The sequence below is a fragment of the Camelina sativa genome, chromosome 12 (assembly GCF_030686135.1).
Source record: "Camelina sativa cultivar CO46 ecotype springtype chromosome 12, ASM3068613v1".
Lineage (NCBI taxonomy): Eukaryota > Viridiplantae > Streptophyta > Magnoliopsida > Brassicales > Brassicaceae > Camelina > Camelina sativa.
The window spans coordinates 17,832,401-17,858,157 of record NC_141891.1 but is presented as its reverse complement, the minus strand read 5'-3'; the positions used below and the strand labels follow the sequence as shown (position 1 = coordinate 17,858,157).

At 35.7% G+C, this 25,757-nt stretch overlaps 6 protein-coding genes across 10 annotated transcripts; 4 read left to right on the top strand and 2 right to left on the bottom strand.

The window, feature by feature from the left end:
• Window positions 1–4,208: 4,208 nt before the first annotated feature.
• Window positions 4,209–6,293, top strand: LOC104718394 (psbP domain-containing protein 1, chloroplastic). Of its 4 annotated transcripts, none has more exons than XM_010436135.3 (4): window positions 4,209–4,532; window positions 4,724–4,798; window positions 4,977–5,405; window positions 5,934–6,293. In XM_010436135.3, exons 1-4 carry the CDS (start codon window positions 4,386–4,388, stop codon window positions 6,147–6,149), a joined length of 867 nt encoding a protein of 288 aa, XP_010434437.1. In that variant the 5' UTR covers window positions 4,209–4,385; the 3' UTR covers window positions 6,150–6,293. The 4 variants fall into 4 exon arrangements, with proteins under 4 accessions (XP_010434437.1, XP_010434446.1, XP_010434454.1 ...); XM_010436144.3 differs by having other exon boundaries at window positions 4,231–4,532; window positions 4,987–5,405; XM_010436152.3 differs by having other exon boundaries at window positions 4,236–4,532; window positions 4,738–4,798.
• Window positions 6,294–6,358: 65 nt separating this feature from the next.
• On the top strand, window positions 6,359–8,089 carry LOC104718416 (uncharacterized). Its single transcript, XM_010436170.3, has 4 exons — window positions 6,359–6,622; window positions 6,716–6,820; window positions 7,304–7,430; window positions 7,609–8,089. Exons 1-4 carry the CDS (start codon window positions 6,359–6,361, stop codon window positions 7,833–7,835), a joined length of 723 nt encoding a protein of 240 aa, XP_010434472.1. The 3' UTR covers window positions 7,836–8,089.
• A 28-nt stretch (window positions 8,090–8,117) lies between these two features.
• LOC104718428 (pyruvate, phosphate dikinase 1, chloroplastic) lies at window positions 8,118–15,525 on the bottom strand. Its single transcript, XM_010436180.3, has 18 exons — window positions 14,854–15,525; window positions 12,613–12,669; window positions 12,279–12,512; window positions 11,753–11,890; window positions 11,506–11,668; window positions 11,187–11,422; window positions 10,964–11,092; window positions 10,681–10,860; window positions 10,255–10,557; window positions 10,010–10,171; window positions 9,844–9,933; window positions 9,441–9,754; window positions 9,221–9,350; window positions 8,999–9,127; window positions 8,777–8,914; window positions 8,621–8,698; window positions 8,449–8,540; window positions 8,118–8,353 (listed from the first exon to the last, which is right to left on the bottom strand). The coding sequence occupies exons 1-18, from the start codon at window positions 15,106–15,108 to the stop codon at window positions 8,311–8,313; spliced, it is 2,871 nt and encodes a 956-aa protein (XP_010434482.1). The 5' UTR covers window positions 15,109–15,525; the 3' UTR covers window positions 8,118–8,310.
• A 3,011-nt stretch (window positions 15,526–18,536) lies between these two features.
• On the top strand, window positions 18,537–20,627 carry LOC104748931 (WAT1-related protein At4g15540). The gene is given in 6 exon segments (XM_010470508.3): window positions 18,537–19,004; window positions 19,088–19,201; window positions 19,437–19,647; window positions 19,744–19,902; window positions 19,971–20,122; window positions 20,342–20,627. Coding segments are annotated over 6 exon segments (1,110 nt in total). The 5' UTR covers window positions 18,537–18,675; the 3' UTR covers window positions 20,487–20,627.
• A 17-nt stretch (window positions 20,628–20,644) lies between these two features.
• LOC104718447 (uncharacterized protein At4g15545) lies at window positions 20,645–23,328 on the top strand. 2 transcript variants are annotated; one of them, XM_087478280.1, is made up of 9 exons: window positions 20,645–21,686; window positions 21,765–21,833; window positions 21,915–21,968; window positions 22,067–22,106; window positions 22,193–22,297; window positions 22,404–22,634; window positions 22,723–22,765; window positions 22,857–22,935; window positions 23,032–23,328. In XM_087478280.1, exons 1-9 carry the CDS (start codon window positions 21,363–21,365, stop codon window positions 23,122–23,124), a joined length of 1,038 nt encoding a protein of 345 aa, XP_087334406.1. In that variant the 5' UTR covers window positions 20,645–21,362; the 3' UTR covers window positions 23,125–23,328. The 2 variants fall into 2 exon arrangements, with proteins under 2 accessions (XP_087334406.1, XP_087334407.1); XM_087478281.1 differs by having other exon boundaries at window positions 21,009–21,686; window positions 22,407–22,634.
• On the bottom strand, window positions 23,322–24,942 carry LOC104718437 (UDP-glycosyltransferase 75D1). Its single transcript, XM_010436192.3, has one exon. The coding sequence runs from the start codon at window positions 24,940–24,942 to the stop codon at window positions 23,518–23,520; it is 1,425 nt and encodes a 474-aa protein (XP_010434494.1). The 3' UTR covers window positions 23,322–23,517.
• Window positions 24,943–25,757: the final 815 nt, after the last annotated feature.

The following is a 25,757-nucleotide window of genomic DNA, read 5'->3' as shown; positions in this document are numbered from 1 at the left end:
TGATTTATAATTAAAAAATAATAATAATAATCAAATGGTTATTGTTTACTGCATTTTTTGTGTTGGACCGCATGACAAGAAGCTGAAACCAGTTAAAAAGCGGTCCATGCATTTTTTTTCTTTTTAAACACTGATTTATAAAAAGGTGTTGATTGGTAATAAGTGTGCGGTTTTCACAAACACAAAATGAAATATGCTAACTTTGTGTTTCCATTCACAACATATGAGTCAAATGATCGATAATTTAAGCCAAAATATACGTCTTTTATCAAATTATATAGAGCTTTATTTATTTTTACTTTTTTTTTTTGCTTTAGAGATACTCGTATTATGGAAATTCGCCGCAGTAACAAGATCTTGTTTAAGAATGGTAATCAAGAAATATAACATCATAATCATTGAATAGATGAAATGTTGATCCAAATTCTAATGTATACATGGAGTTAAAAAAATAGCGTACTTGTGTAGATGGTGAGTGTAATCGATCGGGGTATAGCCTTTAGCATCTAAGCTTCCTTTCTAAAAGAATACTATATGAATCAAATGATCGATAATTTAAGCCAAAACATACGTCTTTTTCCAATATCAAATTATATAGAGTTTTTTTTTTTTGGCTTTAGAGATACTCGTATTATGGAAATTCCGCAGTAACAAGATCTTGTTTAAGAATATGGTAATCAAGAAATATAATGTTGATCCAAATTCCAACATTGTTTCAAGTAGATGCTAAATTGAAATCCGATCCCCCCTAAAGAACATGTCAGAACATTCTAATCTTGAATGGAATAATACAAAAGCGCTATGATAACTCTTCTCTCTAAGCTAAGAGTCCACAAATTCAAATTAAGATACATAAATTATTTCAGATTGTAACCATGCATGCACACTGGCTAAAAGCCATAAATCAATAAGCAGATTTACATATTCACCAAAAAAAGAAAAAAATTAAAGGAAGAATCTCAAGTCTCAACGACACACCAGGAACAACCTCGTGCAATCGTGTTTAAGTTCGGCATATATACTTCTTTTCAAAAGTCAAACGGGTGGTATTATATTATTATGTGAATATGACGTATAAAACTTACAACATTTGACTTTGTCAAAAAGAAAAGAAAAGAAACAGCTTACAACATATATTAAATAACCATTTTAATTAAATAGTGTATTATTATATTTGGTTGATGAAAAATACTTATGTATGTATTTTATAAAATACATAGTTGGTGTTTTCCTTTTTCTAAATCAAAAAGGGATTCTTTACTGGGAATTTTAACGATTCTACCACATTTGAAACTCATTCTTTTCCAATGTACCACATTCGAAAACTCCTTTCAAGAAATACCACACATGTCTATCAAAATGACCATTATAGCTTCGAACTTCTTTACATTGCAGAACAATAGAAAAATGTTTATTTGTTTTTTTATTAATAAAGAAGACTTCTCTCAGGTCTTTTCAGTTTCTCCCACACCAGTGCACATCAGTCCAATTTCGATTTAAAGCTGTGAGACAGAAGCAGAACTGTACAATACAATTCACTTTCACTCTCTCTCTCTACGCTTCTGTTAGGATTAGAACCTTTCTTCTCTCTATATCTGAAGATCTCCTCATGCAAATCTGAAACTTTTCCATGGATGAAAGCAACGAATAAAACTCACCTCATCAGAATTTGGCGTCTCTCAATTTCGTGGTCCCAAATCAGCTGTAAGTACAACACACATCATTAACCCTAATCGTTTCTACCAAATTCACCTGGCTGTAACTGTAGTCGTATTTTGTCCCCATATGTTTAACCAAAATGAAAACAGTTGTCCCGTCAATGATTTGGGAACCAACACAGTCGCGGTGGAGATAGACAACCCAACTGTCGGACATACTCCCAACTTTATCTTCATTCCAGAAAGTCCCAATCCGAACGGTGTATTCTGTAATGTCTCCAATATTCTGTAAGTTTTTTTCTCTTCTCACAATTGGTTTGTGTTTGATAATTCTCGGTGGACAACTTTTAAAACTTAGGTTTTTGTCCACACAGTGAAAACAATTGTCCCATGAATGTTATGGGAACCAACTCACTCGCGGTGCAGAAATACCACCCAATAGTTATCGGACCTACCCCCAACTTTAATCTCATTCCAGAAAGTTTCAATCCTGTTGGCGTATTCTCTAATGTCCCCAATATTCTGTAAGTATTTTTCACTTCTTGCAATTGGGATCTGTTTGACCAATATCTGTGGACAAATTTTAAAAGCTTAATTTTTTTTCTATATAGTGACGATTCCAGAGGCAATTGTGGTGTTCTCGGTGATTACCCTTCCAAAGCTGGTGTTTGTGAAGTTCAAGCAGATACATCTCTAATCAACGATAAAACTGTCTCCAACAACACAAATGAAAAACAGTAGGCAGATATCCCATCTGCAGAGTGTGGACCACTTCCTCGTCGTCTCTTTGCAACAGATCGGTATCTTGTTAGAGGCCGTATAAATTCGTATTCTAAACCTGAGTATCTTCTCGACATTCTAGAAGCGCTAGATGGATCCAGTCAGTTGAAGTGGTTGAAAGAGTCTTGTTTTGGTCGGCTTTTGAAACTTCCGGTTCGCAAGAGTTCCCTATCAGGCAAGCTTGTCCACCAATTCCTTTGTCGCTGCCTTGTCACTCAGAAAAAACATGAGATGTGGTTTGTTTATAGGGGACATCCAATCTGTTTCTCTCTGCGGGAGTTTGGTATTTTAACAGGGCTTAATTGTGGTCCACTACCTTCGTCAGAAGAGGATTCATCTGCCACTGACGAAGGTCCTATATCTGATTCTGATTTCTTACACAGTCTTATTGGTCTGAACCATAGTTACACAATCCAGGAAATTATAGACATTTTGAAGGAGGACAAGAAGTTGCCAATTGCTCGTCGTATGGATAGAGACCGGAGGCTAAGATTGTGTCTTGTTGTGGTTGTGGATGGGATTCTGATATGCAATTCATCGGTTGTCAAAACTTCTAGTCAAGTTGTAAAATTGGTGGAAAATTTGGATGCTTTTGTCAAATATCCATGGGCGAGGCTGTCTTTCCTAAGGACTTTAGAGAGGGTTACACTTGGTGACGTAGTTCCTACTGCATGTGCGCTTGCTGACCAACTATCACAATCTCACACAGCAACTCACGGTTACACTTTGTCATTTCAACTACTTTTTTCCATGCAATTCCACTCCTGGCAAGAATCCTCCCTGATGCAGACGACGAGTTAACATTTACCAATCGTTCAGTGCGGCATCTCACCCAACTCAAACTCTTTCATAATTTAAACATTCTCGAAGCAGAGAATGATTTTTATGTATGTCAATATTTTAGTCTTATAGTTTCTTGTACCATTTGATTCAATAAATGCCAAAAAGGTGTTTTTGTCCTTCCATCGCCGTTAACCAAACTCATGTTCTATCTCAAATTAAGAAACACCAATAAAATAATATAACCAAAGATTCCTTTTGCTCACACATGTCATATTATTTGCAGGTTATTATCGTTTTTTTACCTCACGCTTATGGTAGATCAGAAAAGGGTTTTTTAATTGTGGCTGGAAAGTTTCATAGCAAATGTGGTAGATTAAACAAAATTCTCGTTCTTTACTTCTTATAAGAAATTAAAATTCTCCTTGCAAAGAAAAAAAAAGAAAAGAATAAACCAAAATTTGCTGGCGCTACATTCATCCACTTTCTGACTTCTGACTCTGCTCGCTCTTACTGCTAACTTTGTCTTCTTCATGAATCACGACTACTCATAGCACGATTCAAACCCTAGTTATTGTAGTAGTAGAGATAGATATGGGAAAATAGGAAATAAGAGAGGAGACTGTTGTTGATTCTCATCTTTGTTAGCAAAAACCTTGGGTGACAGAATCATGTCAAACCAAATATCATATAACCCTCTTCGGCTCTTCCCTCCCTTGTGCCATTCATAGTTCTGGAGAGAACTCCACTGAAGAGGCACTTTCTTTCAGCTCTTGGTTCATATATATAGCAGTGGAGGGGATTATTAGTACTTTTGAATACCCAAGAAACAAACTCACTGATACATGAGTACCACTATTACCACCTGTTGCCATCAGCCCTGATGCCTAAACACACATTGCACTTGCTCTGCTCACTTCTTTTGTATCCTGATAACACCTTTTTTATTTTATTTTAAAATATAATAAATTAATTAAATAATGTATATATAGATATACTATACTGTAGTTCCAACATAATATTATCCAAAGTTAGATTTCTTGGTTGACGTGGTTCAACCAAAAATCTCAATTTCTCTCTGGATGATTTCTTGATTGATTTCTCACTTACATTCCCAAAGTTTTCAACTTTTTTTTTTTTTTTTTATTCTGAACTTCACCTTTTCTAATGGCTTCATCTGCATTTGCTTTTCCTTCTCACATAATAACCAAAGGAGCTTCAACAGATTCTTGGAAATCAACCTCTCTTTCTTCTTCTCGATCTTTGCCTACAGAGCTTTCATCACCATGTCCGAAACCCAACAACAATTCACATGTAAGCTCACTTCTCTCTGCTTCATCGATGAATTATGTAGGAACTGTGAAATTTTGTTGTTGCCCATTTGGTTAAATCTTGAATTGAAATAATGGGTTTACAAACTCTTTAAGGATTTATTGAAATTGAAAATGATGTTGTGATATTTAGACCTCTCTTTCAATTGCTAATTTCTGGAGAAAAAATGACAGCTTTTGTTCTCCAGACCCATCTCTTCCGGTCCGAGATGCCAATCTGCCAAAAAGTCGTTAACCGATGACAAACAGGTAAAAATCATAACTTTGATTAAGCCTCACTTGTTTAGTTTAGCATCATTGTCTCTTTCAGATAGCCAAATAGATGTTGTAGTTAGATTGTTTTCTCAAGAATGCTAAATCTTTAATCTAAATACATGCTTTGGTGTTTGTTTGATCAATGTTTTAATATTTGACACCGTTTCTTAAGGCTTGTGCAGTTGGGAGGAGGAAGAGCATGATGATGGGTTTACTCATGTCTGGTTTAATACTTTCAGAAGCAAATCTTTCGACAGCATTTGCTTCAACTCCAGTGTTCAGAGAATACATTGATACATTTGATGGATACTCTTTCAAGTACCCTCAAAACTGGATCCAAGTCCGAGGAGCTGGCGCTGATATATTCTTTAGAGACCCTGTTGTCCTGGATGAGAACCTCTCGGTTGAGTTTTCTTCGCCTTCTTCCTCGAAGTACACGTCCCTTGAGGACTTGGGTTCCCCTGAAGAAGCAGGAAAGATGGTAGTTAGGCAGTACTTGACTGAGTTTATGTCCACTAGGCTCGGAGTCAGGCGCCAGGCCAACATCCTGAGCACTTCTTCCAGAGTTGCAGATGATGGTAAACCCTACTATCAAATCGAGGTAAGCTAAACTGAATTACCAAATTGCATCTTAATTTTGTGAAATCAACATCTCAGGTTTTAGTTGTTTTAGATCCTAAATTGTGAGCCACAATATTATATAACGGCTTAGATTAGTTGCTAGTTGAGCTTGATTATAGGGAGAATGTTCTTGTGCCTATTGCTGAAACAAAATAAATGAAGCTTTAGGTGAATTTAGATAGAACCGGACCATGGCATTTTTCTTGTTGATTTAGAGTTGCATAAGAAACAATTCTTCTGTTGATCAATCATAATGTTGCAACATGTCTTGATCAATCATAATATTAGTTTTCTAGATCAAACATGTTTTGTTTCAACATATGTTGATAACTTTTAGGGTTTCGTAGTTGCATAAGATAGATACAATAGTTCCCTTCAGCAGTTATAGTGTTAAAAGGGTCAGTTCATTTGAAGTTGCAACATGCATTTATGCTTAGAGATATTGTATGATAAGAAACCACGTAGCTCATGAGCTACACATTAAAGTGGTTTTGATTGATTTAAACAGGTGAACATAAAGTCATACGCTAACAACAACGAGCTAGCTGTGATGCCGCAAGATAGAGTTGCTCGTTTGGAATGGAACCGGCGCTACCTAGCGGTTCTAGGAGTTGAGAACAATAGACTCTATTCATTGAGACTCCAAACACCTGAGAAAGTTTTCATAGAAGAAGAAAAAGATCTAAGAAGAGTCATGGATTCATTTAGGGTCGAGAAGATTTAGAAGAGTTCACAACCAAAAAAAAATCTTGCTGCTGGTTACTTTGATTACCAAAACAAAAATGATTTTGATTCATATATTGAGAGATCTCTCATTATGACATTGTTTTTTTTTCTAAACCAGTCAATAAATTCAACTATTCATCAATATATAAACCGGTTAACCAAAAATTGAGAAACTAGTTCCGGTTATCACTAAACCGGTTAACTAAAATGGGTACAAAAAGCCTCACCGGAGAAAAAGGAAGTAGAAGAAAGAAGACGACGATGGAGGGATTTGAGAGCTACGTGGTTGTTCACAACATAGCAAAGCGTCACAACATCGGCACACTAGCTCGTAGCGCCACTGCCTTTGGAGTTACGGAGCTGATTCTTGTCGGCCGCCGTGATTTCAACGCCTTCGGTAGTCATGGTTCAGCTTCACACATCCGATTCCGCCATTTTCACTCCCTTACCGAAGCTCGCACTTACCTCAAGGTATCAAATTAGGGAACTTTATTTATGGGTCTTATCATTACTGGATTAGGGTGTTTCAAAGTTTGAGTCTTTTTGTTTGTTTTGGATTAAAAGGAGGAGAAAGATTGCGATATATGCGGCGTTGAGATTGCTGATGGAGCTGCTGCGGTTAACGAGCATCCTTTCAAAAGAAGCACTGCGTTTCTTCTCGGTAATGAGGTAATCAAAAGATTTGATTTTTTACAAGTTTTAGTTAAGTTTGTGAACTTAGTATATGGATCCCTAGTTGTGAAGAAACAGTATGCTGGGTTACTTTGTTTGCTATGAGATTTTAATGTTTTTAGTCAGTTTCATTTGTGAACAATGAGGGAATCAAGTAGAATAATAGGAATCCTTCATTGATTTTGTATGAGAACAATACAACACAGTTTTAGTCAGTTTCATCTGTGTACAATATAATGAGGGAACAAGTAGATTTTAAAGATACTTGAATGGTTTGAAGACACAGTTTACAACACCAGAAATGGTAGTGGAGTTATCTCAGAGTTAGTAACCTTCGACGATTGTACATGTAATCTGCGAACTGCTTAGTTTGGCTTCAGTGGTTGTGGTCTCTGCCATTTAACTAAAGGAATGGTAGGTAATAAGCCTTTTAGAGTTTAACAAATTATTACTAAAGGACCAAGTTTGGGACTTTTGTAGGGATCAGGATTATCTGCCAAGGAATATGAAATATGCGACTTCTTCGTATATATTCCTCAGTATGGCTGTGGCACTGCCTCCTTGAATGTTACTGTTGCAGCTTCTATTGTTCTGCATCATTTTGGAGGTATTATGTTTTCTGTTTTTGGTACCCATTTTGTTGTGTGCTGTTTTAAGATTTGAAAAAACACTTTGATGGATACGTAGCAAAGTTACAAAGAATAGTCACTTGGTGCAACTACTTAATCATATAGACAAATGGATGATAGTGTTGGTTTTTTAAGAATAGCATTGTTCTGTTACAGTTTGGGCTGGATTTTCTGAGCGTGTTCGAGATGGAAGCAAATTTATAGTGGCTGATAGACCTGTTAGACAAGGAAAAAGGAATATCTGTGGTGGAACAGAAGAATCCATTATTGAAGAGCGGAAGTTGAAGAAAGAAAGTTTGGAAAACGGGTTTTTTGATGATAATGGAAATGGGAATGGTAGTTCATCATCCGACCTTTTGGATGGTTTGTTCCTTAACGAATAACTGTCTTTGAATATGAACTCAGTTTCTTATTTGGGTTTTAAGTCCTGGACAAGATCAGGCACGCCCCCTTGAATATATGTTATCAAGTGGAGTTAGCTCGCGCTCGTTCATTTCCTAGTTACCGAATCTTTGTTGTGCAAGTAGAGAAAGCTTCTAGAGTACTCGAAGTTGTTTACTTGATTTTGATTTGTTGGTTTGCCTTTGGTATGGATGTGTTTAAAGATGGGTTCAGTTGATATATCTCATTACTCTTACATTGTGAGCTTTGACACTTTCAGGACATGTTTAACATGGGCCACAACAATGCCGCTCTTTCTTTTATTTGCAATTCAATAAATAATCACATGAAAGTTTTCATTAAGGGAAAAAGGAGTCAACTCCATTTTATTTGATTTGGTTCATTTTCATGGAAAAAAATAATCAGAAACCAAAGCTTTTATTCACATAATAATAATATAATGCCATCAAGTTTTCATCATGCAACAACTTGAGCAGCTGCAAGCCTTGCAATTGGAACCCTGCAACAACAAACAAAAAAGTCCCCAAATTAGATAAATCTGAACATTTAGTAACAAAACAAATTAGAATATGATTGAGCAGTAACTAAATATACCTGAAAGGAGAACAAGAGACATAGTCAAGTCCTGCTTCAGCAAAGAATCCTACAGATGATGGATCTCCTCCATGTTCACCACAAACCCCAACCTGTTTATTATGAATGATCAGATCACAAAAATTCTAATTCTGTTAAGAGAGATTCGATTTCGATTCACAAACAAACTTACCTTGAGGTTAGGTCTAGCTGCTCTTCCTTTTTCTGTTGCCATCTTGATCAATTGCCCTACACCCTTCTGATCAAGAACCTGATCCAAACATAAAAGCAATGGCTATCAAGTTTTCATCCTTTGAAAAGAGAGCAGATGACATTATTTCAACTATACCTCAAAAGGATCGTTCTGTAATATTCCTTTGGCGAGGTAAATAGGTAGAAACTTCCCAACATCGTCTCTACTGTATCCAAACGTCATTTGTGTCAAGTCGTTTGTCCCAAACGAAAAGAACTCCGCCTCTTGCGCAATCTGTCCAAATAAGAAGGTTTCTAGTTTACTAAATCCTGCTTGAACATGGTTGGTTATAAAGTCTCTAAAACAATGCACACTTACCTCATCAGCAATGAGTGCGGCTCGAGGGATCTCGATCATAGTCCCGACCTTGTAGCTCACAGTGTGACCTTTCTCAGCAAATACTTTCTTTGCAACTTTCCGGATTACATCAACTTGGTGACCCAACTCCTGTCATTATTAAAAATATTTTGTTTAGAATTGAAACACACACAAATCTTTCTTCACTGTGTGGCAAGAGTATATATGTATATATCAACATACCTGAGGAGTTCCTACAAGTGGAACCATAATCTCAGGAATAACAGTAACCCCTTGTTCATGCATTGACGCTGCTGCTTCAAAAATTGCACGCGCTTGCATTTCCGTTAGCTCTGGATATGATATTCCAAGCCTATAAACATACAAATGAACCGTTCATTGGAATTTTCTTTAGTAACCAGTCAGTTTCACGTAAGGTGCAAAAGAGAAAAAAGCAAGAAACCTGCAACCGCGGAAACCAAGCATAGGATTCACTTCAGAGAGTTTCTCTATCCGTGACAAGACTTCATCTTCTTTCACGCCTGTTTCCGCAGCTAGCTCGTGTACAATATTTTCCAAATCACCTTCCGGAAGAAACTCGTGAAGCGGAGGGTCTAACAAACGGATTGTTACAGGCAAACCATCCATAGCGCGAAAGATCCCTTCGAAATCTGAACGTTGGTAAGGAAGCAAGATGTCTAGAGAAGCTTTCCTTTGCTCTGTTGTTACCGCCATTATCATCTTTCTCACTGCTTTAATCCTATCTGCACCAAAGAACTTAACAACCAAACCAAAGACAACATTAAACATTTGGAAACAGACAATCTGATTCATCAAAAACAGGGGATCAAGAACAGAGGAGTTACCATATGCTCTGTCCTGCATAGCCCGATCCCTTGAGCTCCGTTTTTCCTAGCTGCAATCGCATCTTCAGGCGTATCCGCATTCGCCATAACCTTTATTTGATTATCCACATTTTAGTTAAAAGAATGTTAAACAAATTAATGGAAACAAGGAGACTCATAAACACACCTTGAGACGTCTGATTGCATCAGCCCAAGACATGAAGGTCTCTAAATCTGGACTCAAAGCCGGAGGAGCCAATGCTTGTTTCCCCAATATAACCTCACCGGTTGATCCGTTCATCGAGATCCACTCGCCTTCATTTATCGTCAAATCTCCAATCAATACAACCTAAAGTTTCAAACCCTAACATCAGAAACAATCGTCCCCTAACTTATATAACAAGTTTCTAAAATCAAACAGAAAATAAAAACCTTATTGTTCTCGTCGACACGAAGTTCAGAGCAACCAGCAATGCAACATTTGCCCCAACCGCGAGCAACAACCGCCGCGTGTGACGTCATTCCTCCTCTCGCCGTCAATATACCTTCCGCTGCGTGCATACCTCCCACATCATCAGGGCTTGTCTCTGTTCGAACCAGAATCACGTTTTTGCCCTGAGAATGCCAAGCTTCAGCTTCCTCCGCCGTGAACACAACCTGTCCAACCGCCGCTCCTGGAGATGCCGGTAAGCCTTTCGCCACCACTTTTTCACGGTACCCCGCCGGATCATGAAACTAATCCATCATACAAAAAAAACAAACATCTCTGTTTTAACCTCTAAGCCCTAAAAGTGTTTGACCTAATAAAAACCTTGTGTGCAAAGTAATTGAAACTTTTGAGTCTATATATATATATACCTGAGGGTGAAGTAGTTGATCAAGATGTTGAGGCTCCACCATTTTGATTGCAGAAGATTTATCTACAAGCCCTTCGCTTACCATATCCACTGCTATCTTCACCGCTCCTTTACCAGTTCGCTTACCGGCTCTACATTGCAGCATCCACAATCTCTCCTCTTGTACCGTGAATTCGATATCCTACAATACACCATTTGAGACCTTGTTTAAACGACTAAACAATTTTTGATGTGTACTATAGAAGAAATATTTTTTATGTGTCATGTGTGTACAAACTACAAACCATCATGTCTTTGTAATGCCTCTCTAAGATGTTGCAGTTCTCTACAAGTTCTGCGTAAGCCTCTGGCATTAATCTTTTCATTGTGTCTAGATCTTCAGGTGTTCTAATCCCTGCAACCACATCCTCTCCCTGTCCAATGTAAGAAAAGAAACTGTAAGGTTCATGAGCTTCTAATTCAGAACCATTTAGTATTAAATAGACTAAATCAAATCTAATGCCTAACCTGAGCATTGACTAGAAACTCGCCGTAGAGCTTGTTTTCTCCGGTGCTAGGGTTCCTTGTAAAGAGAACACCAGTCCCTGAAGTGTCCCCCATGTTTCCAAACACCATACATTGAATGTTAACCGCGGTTCCTTTCAATCCAGTAATCTGGTTAATGCTTCTGTACTTATTCGCTCTAGGACTATCCCAAGAATCAAATACCGCTTCAATCGCTAGCTCCAATTGCTTTTTCGGATCTGCAATTCAAAAACTTATGTAACTAATAACTAATTACCATTACCTGACCTTAAGACAAAGACATATAAAATGGTAGTCAAACCTGAAGGAAACTCTTGACCCTTGACCTGTACGTAAACACTCTTGTATTGCTCAACCAGTTCTTTGAGATCGGCCGCGGTTAGTTCAGTGTCGTTTTTAACTCCTTTGTTCTCCTTCATTCTTTCGAGTTTCTCTTCAAACTTGGCGTGTGGAATCCCCAACACCTTTTTATTGATCAAAAGACAATTAGACAGGTTCTCTTGTCATGCAAGTTATCTACAATTGTATTAATACAGAGGAAGACTTACAACATCACCAAACATGTCAAGAAAACGCCGGAAAGAATCGTAAGCGAAACGCTCTCCGCTTTTTGCGGCCAAGCCTACGACGACTTGGTCGTTTAAGCCAAGGTTAAGTACAGTGTCCATCATACCAGGCATTGAGATCTGTACATTACAAACATCGATCATAGACAAGTCAAACTTTTTTAAAACTATAATTTTTTTTTTTATTAGTAAAAATACATTCATCCAATAATTATTAGATCTTTCAATAGCCACAAAAGTACAAAACGGTACTCTTCATTTCCTATTTACTACATATATTTTAAAATTGTCTTCCAAACAACTAAAAAAGGCAAAATGCCAAAAATTAACCAAAGATATTTTGACTCTCACCTCCAAAAGAAAAAAAAGAATCTAAAGCCTACGTAAAAAAGTCTTGTTCATCTTCAAAGATTAAATAAACGTAGAAAAACAGTAGAAATTTTAACATGAATTAAATATTCTTAAATAAAATAGTGAAGAAAAAAAAAAAAGCAATATTGTTACTTACGGCGGCCCCGGAGCGAACAGAGAGAAGGAGAGGCTTAGAGGGATCGGCGAGGGAAGCTCCAATGTCACGTTCGATGAAGCTAAGACCTTCAAGAATCTCTTCCCATAAACCTTCCGGAAGCTTCTTTCCGGCAATCTGATACTGCTGACAAGCCTCCGTCGATATGGTTAGCCCCGGCGGCACCGACAAGCCTATGCTCGCCATCTCCGCAAGATTTGCTCCTTTCCCTCCCAACTTCATCCGCACAAAACATATGATTCATTTTAAAAAACAAAGACACACTAATAATTATATTAATGATATGATCATATATATGATGGTTTTGGTAACATACCAAGGACTTCATGCCCTTGTTGCCGTCGCTTCTTCCTTTGCCAAAGGTGAACACACGCTGCACCATGTTTTTTTTGTTTTTTTGGTTTGGATTGAGTTTAGATTGGAGAAATGTTTGTGCAAGTTCAAGAAGAGAGATATACGTATCTATATTTATACTAAAACAAAAATTAGATGGAATGGATAAATTGATGCTGTCAAAATTGCAAAGGTAAAAATTGATCAAATATATCCAACCTAAATTTTGACATCTCAGTTATATAAAAGCTAAATATAATGTTAGTATAATTTTTAAACTAAAACCAAAATAGAAATAATTAATAATAAACAAATTAATGAAACGATATTATTATAATCGTCTAAAGTTTTATTATAGGATATAAAGTTTTGTTTTCTATTTAGACTATCATTTTTAAAGAGTATTAATTTTATAATGTAAAGATAAATAAATAGACAGGCGAAAGATGATACTCCTTCTGTTTCATATTAAGTGTTATTTTAGGATCTTCACACAGATTAAAAAAATCATTAAATTTTTTATTTTACCTTTTATCAATATATATATATATATATATTTTTCTATTGGTCAATATATTAAATTAGTAGAAATAAAATTGGAAAATTTACCAAACATCTTATTTTGTAATAAAATATTTAGCCTAGAATGACACTTAATATAAAACAGAGGTAGTATTTTATAATTTTGTTGGAAATATAAAGCAACTTGTTTTCTTTTGCATGGTACGTTATCAAACTTCATGATTATCTTGTCAAGAGATCATTCCAAAATATTGCTACCTCGAAATGCTAAATTGTAATATAATTGACCAAAAATTAAAGAAGTTTTCTGTGGTGACTCGTCATAAATGTGTCAACCATATCTTATATCAGTCACACACTTGCTATCTACGCCTACCACACCATTCTTTCTTCCCGATATTAGATTCCTTTTTAAACAAAATTATTAATTAGTTCTTGTCTTATAACAATCTCAACGCATGAATTCTTTATGGTAATATTTTTTGAATTAACTAGCATCACAATTTTTAATCTTTTTAAGCCAAGAAGTTGAGTGGCGTTTTTTTTTTTTTTTCTTTTTTTGTCGTTTTGGCCGTTTGGGGATATTCACGTATTCTCTTTTGTACAATTACAAAAGGTGGCATTGACGGCTCTACCAAGTGGCATAAGATTCTGAATGAAGCATATCAAAGTGTTCTTGGGATTCATTAAAGGTACATTTAACGGAAATTAGGCTAATGAACCTAGTGGAAACGTTTTTTTCTTATTTTCTTGGAATTATTTTTAAAATACTTGAATTTAAGCAGTTCATGTTTCCTACAATAATTTAATTAGAAAAATAGTGAGTATGGGGAGATTCGATATAGTGGGTATGGAGATTCGAATCTCTATATCCAATATCCAATGTATACATATTTTATTTTCGTCAAACTTGATTTAAATGCAGTGAATGTTGTTGTGATTGCAGAAATTTGTGAAAACGTATGATTATAGCGTTAATCATGGTTAAAAACGATATGAACCAACAACTGTGACAATGCTTAAATCAAAAATTAGCAACAAAAAAAAAATATAAAATTATAGAAATTGTTATAATATCAAAAACTATATATTGTGCCAATATATATAAAAACACGAACATAGTTAATGATAAAAAATCATTTAGAAAATATTAAATAAATATATTTTATAGTGATCATAAACGATTATTCCTATCGAGAGAGAACCAATCACCATAACCGGTTTTAAACGCTAGCAATCATCATTCATCACCATCCATAAAACTGTATGTTTGCGGGTGGTTGTGAAAGAACCGATCAAGTTAGATGCATATGTATACCAAAATGATCTCATATGCGCAATCAGTTTGAACCGCACTAAGTTAGATTGCTAGGGTTTTATACTTGGTAGGAAGATTGCTAGTGTTTAATGGAACCAATCAACATCAGCAGCTAGCTTCTCACAAGACAAAACTAATGTCATAATAGCGTAACCGGTTTTGTGTTCTAACCGGGAGCATTAACCAAATAAGTAATATCCGGTTGCCTACGGAACTCATTTAGAATGACAATAATTTAGCTGCTAGATGGTTCCACCCAATGATCGGTGATCAATATTTCTCCCAAGACTCTCACATCAGAACATAAACGAAACATAATGGAAGCCTATATATGTAAATAGGTTCACATGTATCCACTAGAAACATCGAAAAGGAAAGACTTACTTTTTGTCCAATGGAAGCGGCCGGATCGGACACAGGGCTAAGGATGGCTCGAGCTTTTGTCCCACGATGTAAACCGGTTTTTGTAATGCTTAACCGTTGGCAATGGATTGTACCGGTTTTAGGAAAACAGCTTTGTCCATCACCTAACAACCAGTTTGATCGACAAACCAATCGGTTTTCGCCAAGATGATCCGTACGGTACACTCCATTTCCTTTGAAGAGCTCCGGCGTTGTCTTCATGATCATACTTGTCATTTTCTTATATAAAAGACTAAACCACAAAAAAATAAATATTGTATATACTTCTTTTGAAGAGTTATATAAGATATAAAGAAGTGAGAAAAGGATGTATAAAAATTAGCGGATGGTAGAAATGGCGGACGTTCTATAAGTTTCTTTCTCTGATCCTAATTTATTTCAAATTTTTTTGTTGGTTCTTATTAGTTACGTAGACTTTCTGTGATCTTTTTTTTTTTTTTGAGAATTTTGGGGGTTTGTAGATTTTTTTCTTTGGCGAGTGACGTGAGTGGACCGTGGACGAAATATAGATGTGGTTATGATTAGCCAATATGTCTCATTCCACGGTTGTTCTTCCTCTTTCTATCAACGACCATATAATTGGCTACTATTAAAATTAATTTCTAATAAAAATGTTATGTTTGAATGAGAACCAGCTTGAAAAATTATGAGGTCATATATATAGTTTTTAACCACTAAACCAATCTTATTGGCTAAATGATATTTCATAATTTGTTTTCCACAAGTTAAGATATTAAGGAAATAATTGAGATTGATGGATTACAAACCTAAAACTATTTGTGGTGGTGGTCGCTGTGAATGCGACTAGCCAGGTTCCACTGTTCCAGGAGATGGATGTGGCCACATCATTATATTTACAATTTCATTATTGTTTGTATACTGTTCCAAAATTAAATATATATATTAACTTGTGTTTTTATATGTATTACACTAAACATTAAACTCCCAAATCATAAAAGCTAAACCCTTTAAATTGATGATGCAAACATGACTGAACTTGAGAACTTCTTCAGAATTTGGACCGGAAGAAAAGGGTTAGAAATTCCGAAGAATCTGGACATGTCTTATACATTCATTTATGCTCGAGTTAACAAAGGGACCTAAATGTTATGGGCGTATGTGGTTATATATGTGTATCATGCTCAATCGAACTTTCTGGTGATTGTTTTTTTTTTTGTTATCAGATCACTCCAAAGACTCATAAATTGCGACGGTCACGTACTCACGTGGAAGATGTGAACCATCGAACACTTTGACGAGATCCGGAGAGGTAACAAAATGGGTTGTAAATTTGTAATCCATCGTTTGTAACGTTGATAAAAATGTCTAGTGAGACTGAGATATCTATCATTTAAGTATTTAACCATATCAATATAGATTTCCATCATTGTTAATTTTTTTCCCCTCGTTTTTCTATCTTAAAAAAAAATGTGTTCCTTTTGTATTTTTCATAGTAATTGATTAAATCTCCCAAACTATTCAAACACTTATTTTTTTGGCATATGTCATGATTGAATTTGAAAGAAACAAATACAAATAATTGAGAAATAAATATGGAATTTTATATATTAGTCTATTGAAATAAATGGTAAAAAAGGCTACAAACTCTATAAATTAGCAAAAGAATGTTCAAATTTTCTCACTAATAGCAAACTTTTCTTTAAAAAAGCAACATGATCCTTTCATTTTTACATTAATGTTAAAACAGTGTTTAAATTTATTAATCCCTTTTTTAATAAAAGGAAAGTACACAACATAGTTTTTGTAGATTTTATATTTTTAATAAATGATTACAAATAGTTATAAATAGGTTATAGATAGGTTATAGATTAATCCGTATATTAATATTAATTGTTACACCTAAATATTAGGAATATTCCAAATTTATAATTGATATATTAATGGTAACAAATAAAATCATGGATATTCCACACTGTATTTTTGGAAGATTTTAGTCCTATATCATGTTGTTTCCAAAGATCTTTAAACACAATATTACAAATTTATTTTCCACAGATTTTATCGATAGACCACAACGTTAACCAAAGATAGATTACGAAATTGATAAATTGATTGGTTACAAGTTAAATAGTAGGTTACAAGACAGATTACCAAATAAAATTTAACCAGTGTTATAACACGGGTACTTATCTAGAATCATTAACAATATAAAACTTACAAAATATGTGTTTTTTTCAAACCTTCATATTTAGCATATGATTTTATTGCATAATGTTTTATCCAAAAAAGCTTTTAAAAATAATAACATAAATTATATTTTATATAAAATATACAATATAAATAAAATGAATTTCTACCTGTGCTCTAGCATGGGTCTTAATCTAGACTCATGTTTAATCACCCACGTTGGAAGCATACATTTTTATAAAAGTCAATTGAGTAATTGATACTCTATAAATTAATAATCATTATAAATAAATAAATCCCTAATTAAACCGGTATAAAAAATGATACAATTTGATAAAATTATAAGATAATACATCTTATAAAGATTCTATGTAAATATATGTTTTCATCAACATCATAAATTAATAACTATATAAATTATAAATATATATATGTATCTAATAAAATTTAATTAAATATGACTTATGTAGTGTTGTTTGCTTATAAATTTGTATTCTTACTAAAACTCACCTCCAACAAAAAAAAAAAAATATATATATATATATATATATAAACAAGAATGTGTAAATTATAAAAATATAAGAAATTATAAATAAAGAAAATTCTAAAAAATATGAATTATAACAAAAAAAATATTTTTAAATATGAAAATTTTGGAAATATAAAAAAGAAATCTATTTATAATTTAATATTTTATTGATTTATTGATAAAATTATGAATTTATTGATATATTAAAATCTTTATAAAATTAATAAAATTTTACCCAACATTATGAATTTATAGAGTTTTTACTGTAGATATTTTAAATTTGTGTATTTTAGTTTCTTTTCAGAAAAGAAAAATTACAAATATACTGTAAACAGTTATTACAAGTTTAATTACAAATACAAATTAGACCCAGCTTCTGGCTCCGTTTTCGCCGTCGTGTACGGCTTTGAGCACACTGTTCAAAGCTGCTACCTTAAGAGGATTTAGCTGTCACGGAGAAACCTTGAACAAGTTTAATTTATCTTTATGTGGCTGGAGGAATCAAAAAGGTCAGTGATGATTTAGGGTTTGTTAGATGATATTGTTGTTGATTTCGCTTAGGTAATCCTCTAAGTTTAGTTACTATTGATGGAGGTCTCAGATTTGGGGTTGATTACTGTGGAAAGACATCAATGTGAAGATTGTTGTTCTATGATGAAGCTGGGTGACCCATCTATGAGCCTCAGTGAACTGAGCATTCTTGTGACTGTTGATGTTGATACAATTTGATGCAGAGCCTGAGTTTTTTTGAGCATTTGATACAACAGCAAAACCAAAAGTCGTAACCACTGGGGAAGATTGTTCAAATCGAAGTTCTCTTTTTCCTTTTAGATAAGTGTTGAAATGGAAGGTAGAAATCTCTTGTAAAGAATGATTGAGATTAAGGTATTAAGAGCTACAATGGGCAAATTTCCTTATCATGGGGTCCCTAGAATAATGATCCTTGTGGTGTGAAGTATTTGGTAAAGTTGAGATATTTTTCATATTGTCGTCACTAATGATGTATTGGAGTTGGGTTAACCACCTATACCATGATTGCTTCTAAACTCACTTTAGCCTTTGAGATACTATCTGAAAATTAATCTGGATATCAAATTAATCTAACCATGAGAGAAGAGACAGTGTCTTGGAAGTACTTTAAACGAGATGTTGTGCCGTTCGCTGCTATGGTCGCAGTCGAGTGTACCACGGTTGGATCGAGCACACTGTTCAAAGCTGCTACCTTAAGAGGATTTAGCTTCTATGTCTTTGTGCTCTACTCTTATGTTGGTGCTACCCTTGTCCTTTTACTACTTTCCCTCATCTTTGGAAGGTACTTTGGTCTGCTCGATCAACTGCTGTTGCCCTGTTTCAAGAATATGAACTTACATATTTTACATATGCAGGTCAAGAAGTCTTCTCTCTTCTTCAAGATTTTCTTACTTGCGCTTCTCGGGTATTAGTATTCCTATGTTTCTTGATTTCTAGGCATTTTTTTCGGTTTTGGTTGTCTACTTCGCTAACTTGAGGGTGAAACAGGCTCACATCGCGGGTAGCTGGTTGTAAAGGTATAGAATATAGCTCCCCTACTCTTTCCTCTGCTATCAGCAATCTTACACCAGCTTTCACCTTCATGCTTGCCGTCTTCTTCAGGTTCCACTTTCTTTTAAACCGGGTGATTCCACACTATAACGATACAAAATATATGTTTTTGACACTGTAACACTCAATTATAAGAAATGATACCAAAATATTTAGAAAATCTCAAGCCATTAACTGTGAGAATTATGGAGTAGTTTTACAAGTAAAACCTTGCGGTAATGTTGGACCATCCATTTGTAACTCTAACTTAGGTGTCTTGTTCTGCTTCCTTGGGTGACTCGTAAAGGATGGAACAAGTAATGTTGAGAAGCTCTGCAACTCAGGCTAAAATCATTGGCACAATAGTATCTATATCTGGTGCTCTGGTTATTGTTCTGTATAAAGGCCCAAAACTTCTTGTTGCTGCATCGTTTACTTCATTCGAGTCAAGTTGGATAACTGGAGGCCTTTTGCTTGGTTTACAATTTTTGCTTCTTTCAGTCTGGTTTATTCTTCAGGTATTACATAAACTTGAGCTGATTCAGGAAACAGATTTTGGGTTTGTTGGTAACGCATAACATTGAGCTTAATTCGTCAGCTGTACATGATTTCAGACTCATATCATGTAGATATATCCTGAAGAGATAGTTGTAGTCTTCTTCTACAACTTATGTGCAATGCTCATCTCAGCGACAATATGTCTTATTGTAGAAAAAGACTTGAGTTCTTGGCAGCTTAAACCGGGTTTCGCCCTCGCTTCAGTCATATACTCAGTGAGACATCAATCCTTATAAGTTGAGAAATCAAATCTTAAAGCTAAGAAACTAACACTCTGCTTCAGGGACTCTTTGATACATCTTTAGGCTCAGTTATTCACACATGGGGTCTGCATGTGAAAGGTCCGGTCTACGTATCCTTGTTCAAACCATTTTCTATTGCAATTGCAGTCGCCATGGCTGCTATATTCCTTGGCGATGCTCTTCACCTTGGGAGGTACCATATTTTTCAACTATAGTGTCTCTTTCTTCAAGAACATAAAGTGAACAAAAGTTAGCTCTAAGTTGTTGAAATGTTTTGTTTCATCTTTAAATGCATAATGCCTTAAAATCAATAACTAATAACCAATATAGCATTTCCGTTATTGGGTAATAAGATTCAAATATTAAATGACTACTACATATAATTTTGCATGCATCTGTGTGGTGTGTGCAGTGTGATTGGATCAGTGATACTAAGCTTTGGGTTTTACACTGTGATTTGGGGCAAAGCAAGAGAAGATGCAATCAAAAGAGTAAGTGATTCTGAGCAGTCACTCTTGTTGCCTACCCACAACACAGATGATGAAACCTTATCATGAACTTAAGTTGGACCCATTAGAAGATGATCACTGTTTATCTTGTATATATATATCTGACTAGGGGGATTATCTATTAAAGATCTTGTATGTTATATACCTTATACAAAGTTTCTAACATAGAATACACTGAAATCTGAAAAATATAGATGAATATTATTATAGTACAACTTGAATGAGTGTGGCAAATTAAAATTGAAGTCTTATTATAAAAAAAAGAAAAAAAAAAAAAAAAAAAAAAAAAAGGAATTGTCTAAATTAAAGATTTGGAAAAAGCCAATTTAATCAATAGGTTGAGTACAAAACCAACAATTATGGAAATATAAGTACATGGAAATGGAATTGAGTGTTTTGGTTCCACAAGAATTTTCAAAAACTGTTTTCTAATGGTAGTCTTAAACTTTAAAGTTACTAATAATATAAGGAGAACCCTCCAAAATCATTTAAGAAATTGAGTATTTAATTTGTATTGTTTTTGTCTCTTCTTAAGGGTCCAAGTCCAACAAATTAATAATGGTCCTATCCCATTCTACACAGCTCACAAACTTGGCTTACCCCAATTCAATACCACACATTTTACCTCATATCATATCACTCAACACAAAAAGCCAAACCATATGTGACCACATTCTCTCTCTTATCCAAATCTATCAATCAAATCATAATCATAACATTACATAACCGAACCAGAATCTGAACCCCAAACCGATCAATTTTGTTATAAAACTAAAAATTTGGTTGGTTAAGACTCAAATTTCGGTTTAAAGTTAATAACGGTTTAAACCGTAACATAACCGAATATAAAGAACACACACACAAAAAAAACGATAAAAACTGAAAAAGATAATTAAAAGACAAAGAAAACACAGAAATCGAGAAATGTCAGAGGTAGAAGAAGAAGAAGAAGTAGAAGAAGGAACAAGTAGTGGAGCAATTACAGGTGGCTCTAGAAGCTTCGATCTACCTGACGAAGTTCTTCAAGTTCTACCTTCCGATCCATTCGAACAGCTCGATGTAGCTCGCAAAATCACGTCCATCGCTCTCTCGACACGTGTCTCCGCTCTCGAATCAGAGTCGTCGGATCTCCGAGAACTCGTCGCCGAGAAAGATAAAGAAATCGCTGAGTTGCAATCTCACGTTGAGTCTCTCGACGCTTCTCTCTCCGATGCCTTTCATAAGCTTTCTCTCGCGGATGGTGAAAAGGTCCGAACCCGGTTTTGACTTTTCTGACCCGATTCGGTTTTTTGAACTTTTTATTTATTTGACAAGACAATTTTGCAGGAGAATTTGATAAGAGAGAATGCTTCGTTGTCTAATACTGTGAAGAAACTTCAGAGAGATGTCACTAAGGTTATTTTTTTAACTCACATTTCAAAATTTTGACTTGAGTCTCTTTTGTTTCTAATTTTGTGAATTGTGAGTTATGTGCAGCTTGAGGGTTTTAGGAAGACCCTTATGATGTCTCTTCAAGATGATGACCAAAATGTATGAAAACTTCACTTTCTTGAATTTGGTTTCAAGAAGTTCAAAAATTTTATAATCTTTGAGACTTGAATTTTGATTATGTTTGGGGTTTATAACAGGCAGGAACAACACAAATCATAGCTAAGCCTACACCAAATGGTATAGTTCTTGTGATGGATTTTAGTGAAATCTTGTGTTAATCTACTAAAATAGGTGGTTCATATTGTATTGTGGTTTTCTTTCAGATGATGATACTCCATTTCAACCTTCAAGGCATTCATCAATCCAATCTCAAGCTTCTGAAGCTATTGAACCTGCTGCTGCTACAACAGACAACGAAAACAATGACGGTATAGTGTTAATCTTGATTCTCACAAGCCACTAAAACTGTTGTTTGTGTGTCTTCCTCATTCACGAGTATTTAAATAATACCTAAGTTTGTTTTGTGTTATATAGCAGCTCCTCCTAAACCGAGTTTATCAGCCAGTTTGCCAGTAGTATCGCAAACTGCTACGCCACGGCTTACTCCTCCTGGTTCTCCACCTATTTTGTCTGCTTCTGCTACACCTAGATCAACTTCGAGACCTCTCTCTCCTCGACGTCATTCTGTATCCTTCTCTACTACTAGAGGCATGCTTGATGATACTAGATCTTCTATTTCAATCTCAGAGCCTGGTTCACACACCGGTTAGTTGAAAAACCAGGATTTTTTTTCTTGAGCTGGGTTTTGGGAAAACACAATTGTTAACGGTTTGTTTGTTATCTGTGTTTTCAGCAAGAACTCGGGTTGATGGAAAAGAGTTCTTCCGACAAGTCAGGTAGAGACTCTTACCCTGAAATCTATTACAAGACCACTCTCTACAACATTGTATGTAACATATTTATATCTTGTTTCTGAATCTTGATCAGGAGCCGATTATCTTACGAGCAATTTGGTGCATTTCTTGGTAATGTGAAGGATCTTAACGCTCACAAGCAAACAAGAGAAGTAAGTAGAATACTCTCTCAATCTTGTTTACCACTCACAAGCAAATTCGGATTTTGTATCGATTCGGCTTTTTTTTTTTTTTCTCTCTTTTTCCAGGAAACGCTTAGGAAAGCTGAAGAGATATTTGGAGGCGATAACAGAGATCTCTATGTCATATTCGAGGGCTTGATCACACGCAACGCTCACTGAGTGCTTGATTTATTATGTTACTCAAAGGAAATATATACTCGGAAACTCAAGGATTCAGTCTGCAACATTCAATTCCTTTGTTATCTTGGCGGTCAAGTAAGTCCAAGTGAAACTGACAATTCGATTGTATCATTTGTGTCTGTTGTATATCTATCTTATCTATCTCTCACATCTTCTATAAATTACATTTCATCATCTTCAAAATCAACATCCAAAATTTAGTATATTATGGTGTGATCCCTAAAAACAGAGCAAGAAAGAACAAATACAAAAAACAGAGTGTTATCGTAAACCGTTGTAATCATCATGGTAATAACAGTCTTGGCCAACAATGAAAGACTCTAAAGAATAGAAAATGGAACTAAGAAGTACATCTCTGAGTCTGAGACTGAATCACATATGCTCATCGGCAAAAGCTTTGAGATGGTTAAAAGAAGAGCCACCTTCTCTCACCGCCTCCGCTGCTAAATCCTTCCACCTTGCCGCGTTTCCTCTAAACTCCTCCGCTTTCTCCTCAATTACTTCCTTAATGCACCGCCGTATCTCCTCACTCTCCACCACCACAGCTCCTTCCTCGTGCTTCTTCTCCATCACTCTCACACCTGTCTTCCAACAATCTTCTAAAAGCTTCGCGTTCGTCATCTGATCAGTACACTGCGGAAACGCCACCACCGGAACTCCTGATACCAAGCTCTCCAGCGTCGAGTTCCACCCGCAATGCGTCACGAAACAACCGATCGATCGATGATTCAAAACCCTAAACTGATCACACCACGAAACCACCATACCTATCTCATCGAGCTCTTCTCTGAAACTACTTATGCAATCTTCTTCCTTCTCTTGCTCATCTCCTTTGCTTTTGTACGACTTATCCGTGATCACCCACAAGAACGGCCTCCGACTCTGAATCAACGCCTTGCAAAGCTCCACAAGCTGTTTCTTGGTCAACACGGCAACCGTCCCAAATGAAACATAAAGCACAGACGAATCCGCCTTCGTATCCAACCACTCAATGTACTCACTTTGACTCGACGAACCCGTTCTCAAGGTTAATAACGGACCTATAGGGATAACTTTGTAATTATCTGGAACCGAGCTCATGGCTTCTGGCTCAAGCTCTTTGAAAGTGTTGATGAGGATCTTAGGGTTTGCTTCTTCCTTCAGTGACTCAAGCTGTTCTCTTAACACCGGTAGAAGAAATGCATAGGCGTTGGAAGAGACGAGGAATGAGGGAAGATCACGGAGAGTGAGCAGTGGCAAAGACGGTAATTGAATAGAACCAGAAGGGTTATTACCCATCTCTGAGATTGCATCTTCGTAGCCGTTGAAGTAATGGTAAGAAATGGAGAACACTGTTACAGGTTGGACCCAAAGAAGAGCCGAAGGAAGGTGAATCTCACGCGCTAGCTCAGCGACCCAAGTGAGGAGAATCGTGTAAACCACGCAAGTGAAAGGCCGGTTCTGCCTCCGGTTATCTTCGATCAGTTCGGTTAGCGTCTCTTTGCCATGTCTTCTCATATCAGACATGAAGTTTGCGGTCGCGTCTTGAAGAGATTTCTTGGAGGAAGTAGAGGATTTGTAGCCGTCGTCGTAGCCATCGGAGTAGGTAGCGAAGGTTAGGGTTTCGGGGACGTTTTCTTGAGAGAACATACGGCGGTTGTAGGCGGAGATCGGGGCGGCGTAGGTGACTCTAGCGCCGGAGATGGTTCCGGCTAGACGTTTGGCTAGCTCGAGAGATGGGTTGATGTGACCTTGTGTTGGAAATGTTACGAATAGGAAGTGTGGACCGGCCGGTGACTTCCAATTATTGTTGTCCATTTTTTTAGTGTTGCGATGGTGTTGTTACTTGTTAGTAATGACTAAATGAGAGACAATAACACAATAAGTTTAGATTTATAGAGAGATTGACTATACTGACACAGATCTAACATTGGACAACGCAAATTTGTGACGTTAGTGATGACGAAAATCTCAAATAAAGAAAAGGTCGTTTGGATTCAATGGATATGAACAAACGACCATTTGGCCAACCCTAAACTATTTTACAATAATATTCAACTAACCCCATATAAATAATAATAAAATACGGTGGATATATATATTTGAAAATATAGTAATTTTGATTGCACGTGCTTTTCTTTTCAAAAAATAACTAAATTTGGTGCATCTTTTAAACTAATCATGTTATCTAATGGATAATATTATTACATATATTTCCTCTCTAAGTCTCTTTGTAATGTTTTAAAACCCACACCGGACCGACCAGCAGATCGGACCGGTTAAACCGCAAACCGGCAAGTATTGTGGTCTGGATTTCTATAAATAATTTGATTCTTATAGATTCAGATTAAACCGAGAAAATTGGCTAAAATTCACGATCCAGAGGCTAAACTGACCCGCTGGTTCAACCAATTTTAAAATCTTGGAGTTTTGAGACCTCAACCTCTAAGCCTAATTGATACTGCTACTTACCTCCGTTTTTATTCGTTTCTAATTTATTGACCTATTTTTTTCAAATGATTTTTTTTGGAACAATTACACGATACTTTCTTGTCTACCAGAATTTTTGTTTGACTGAAAAAGAGTTTAGTTTGTTCAATTTTAGTTGCCTAACTTTTATTTATGCACATCTT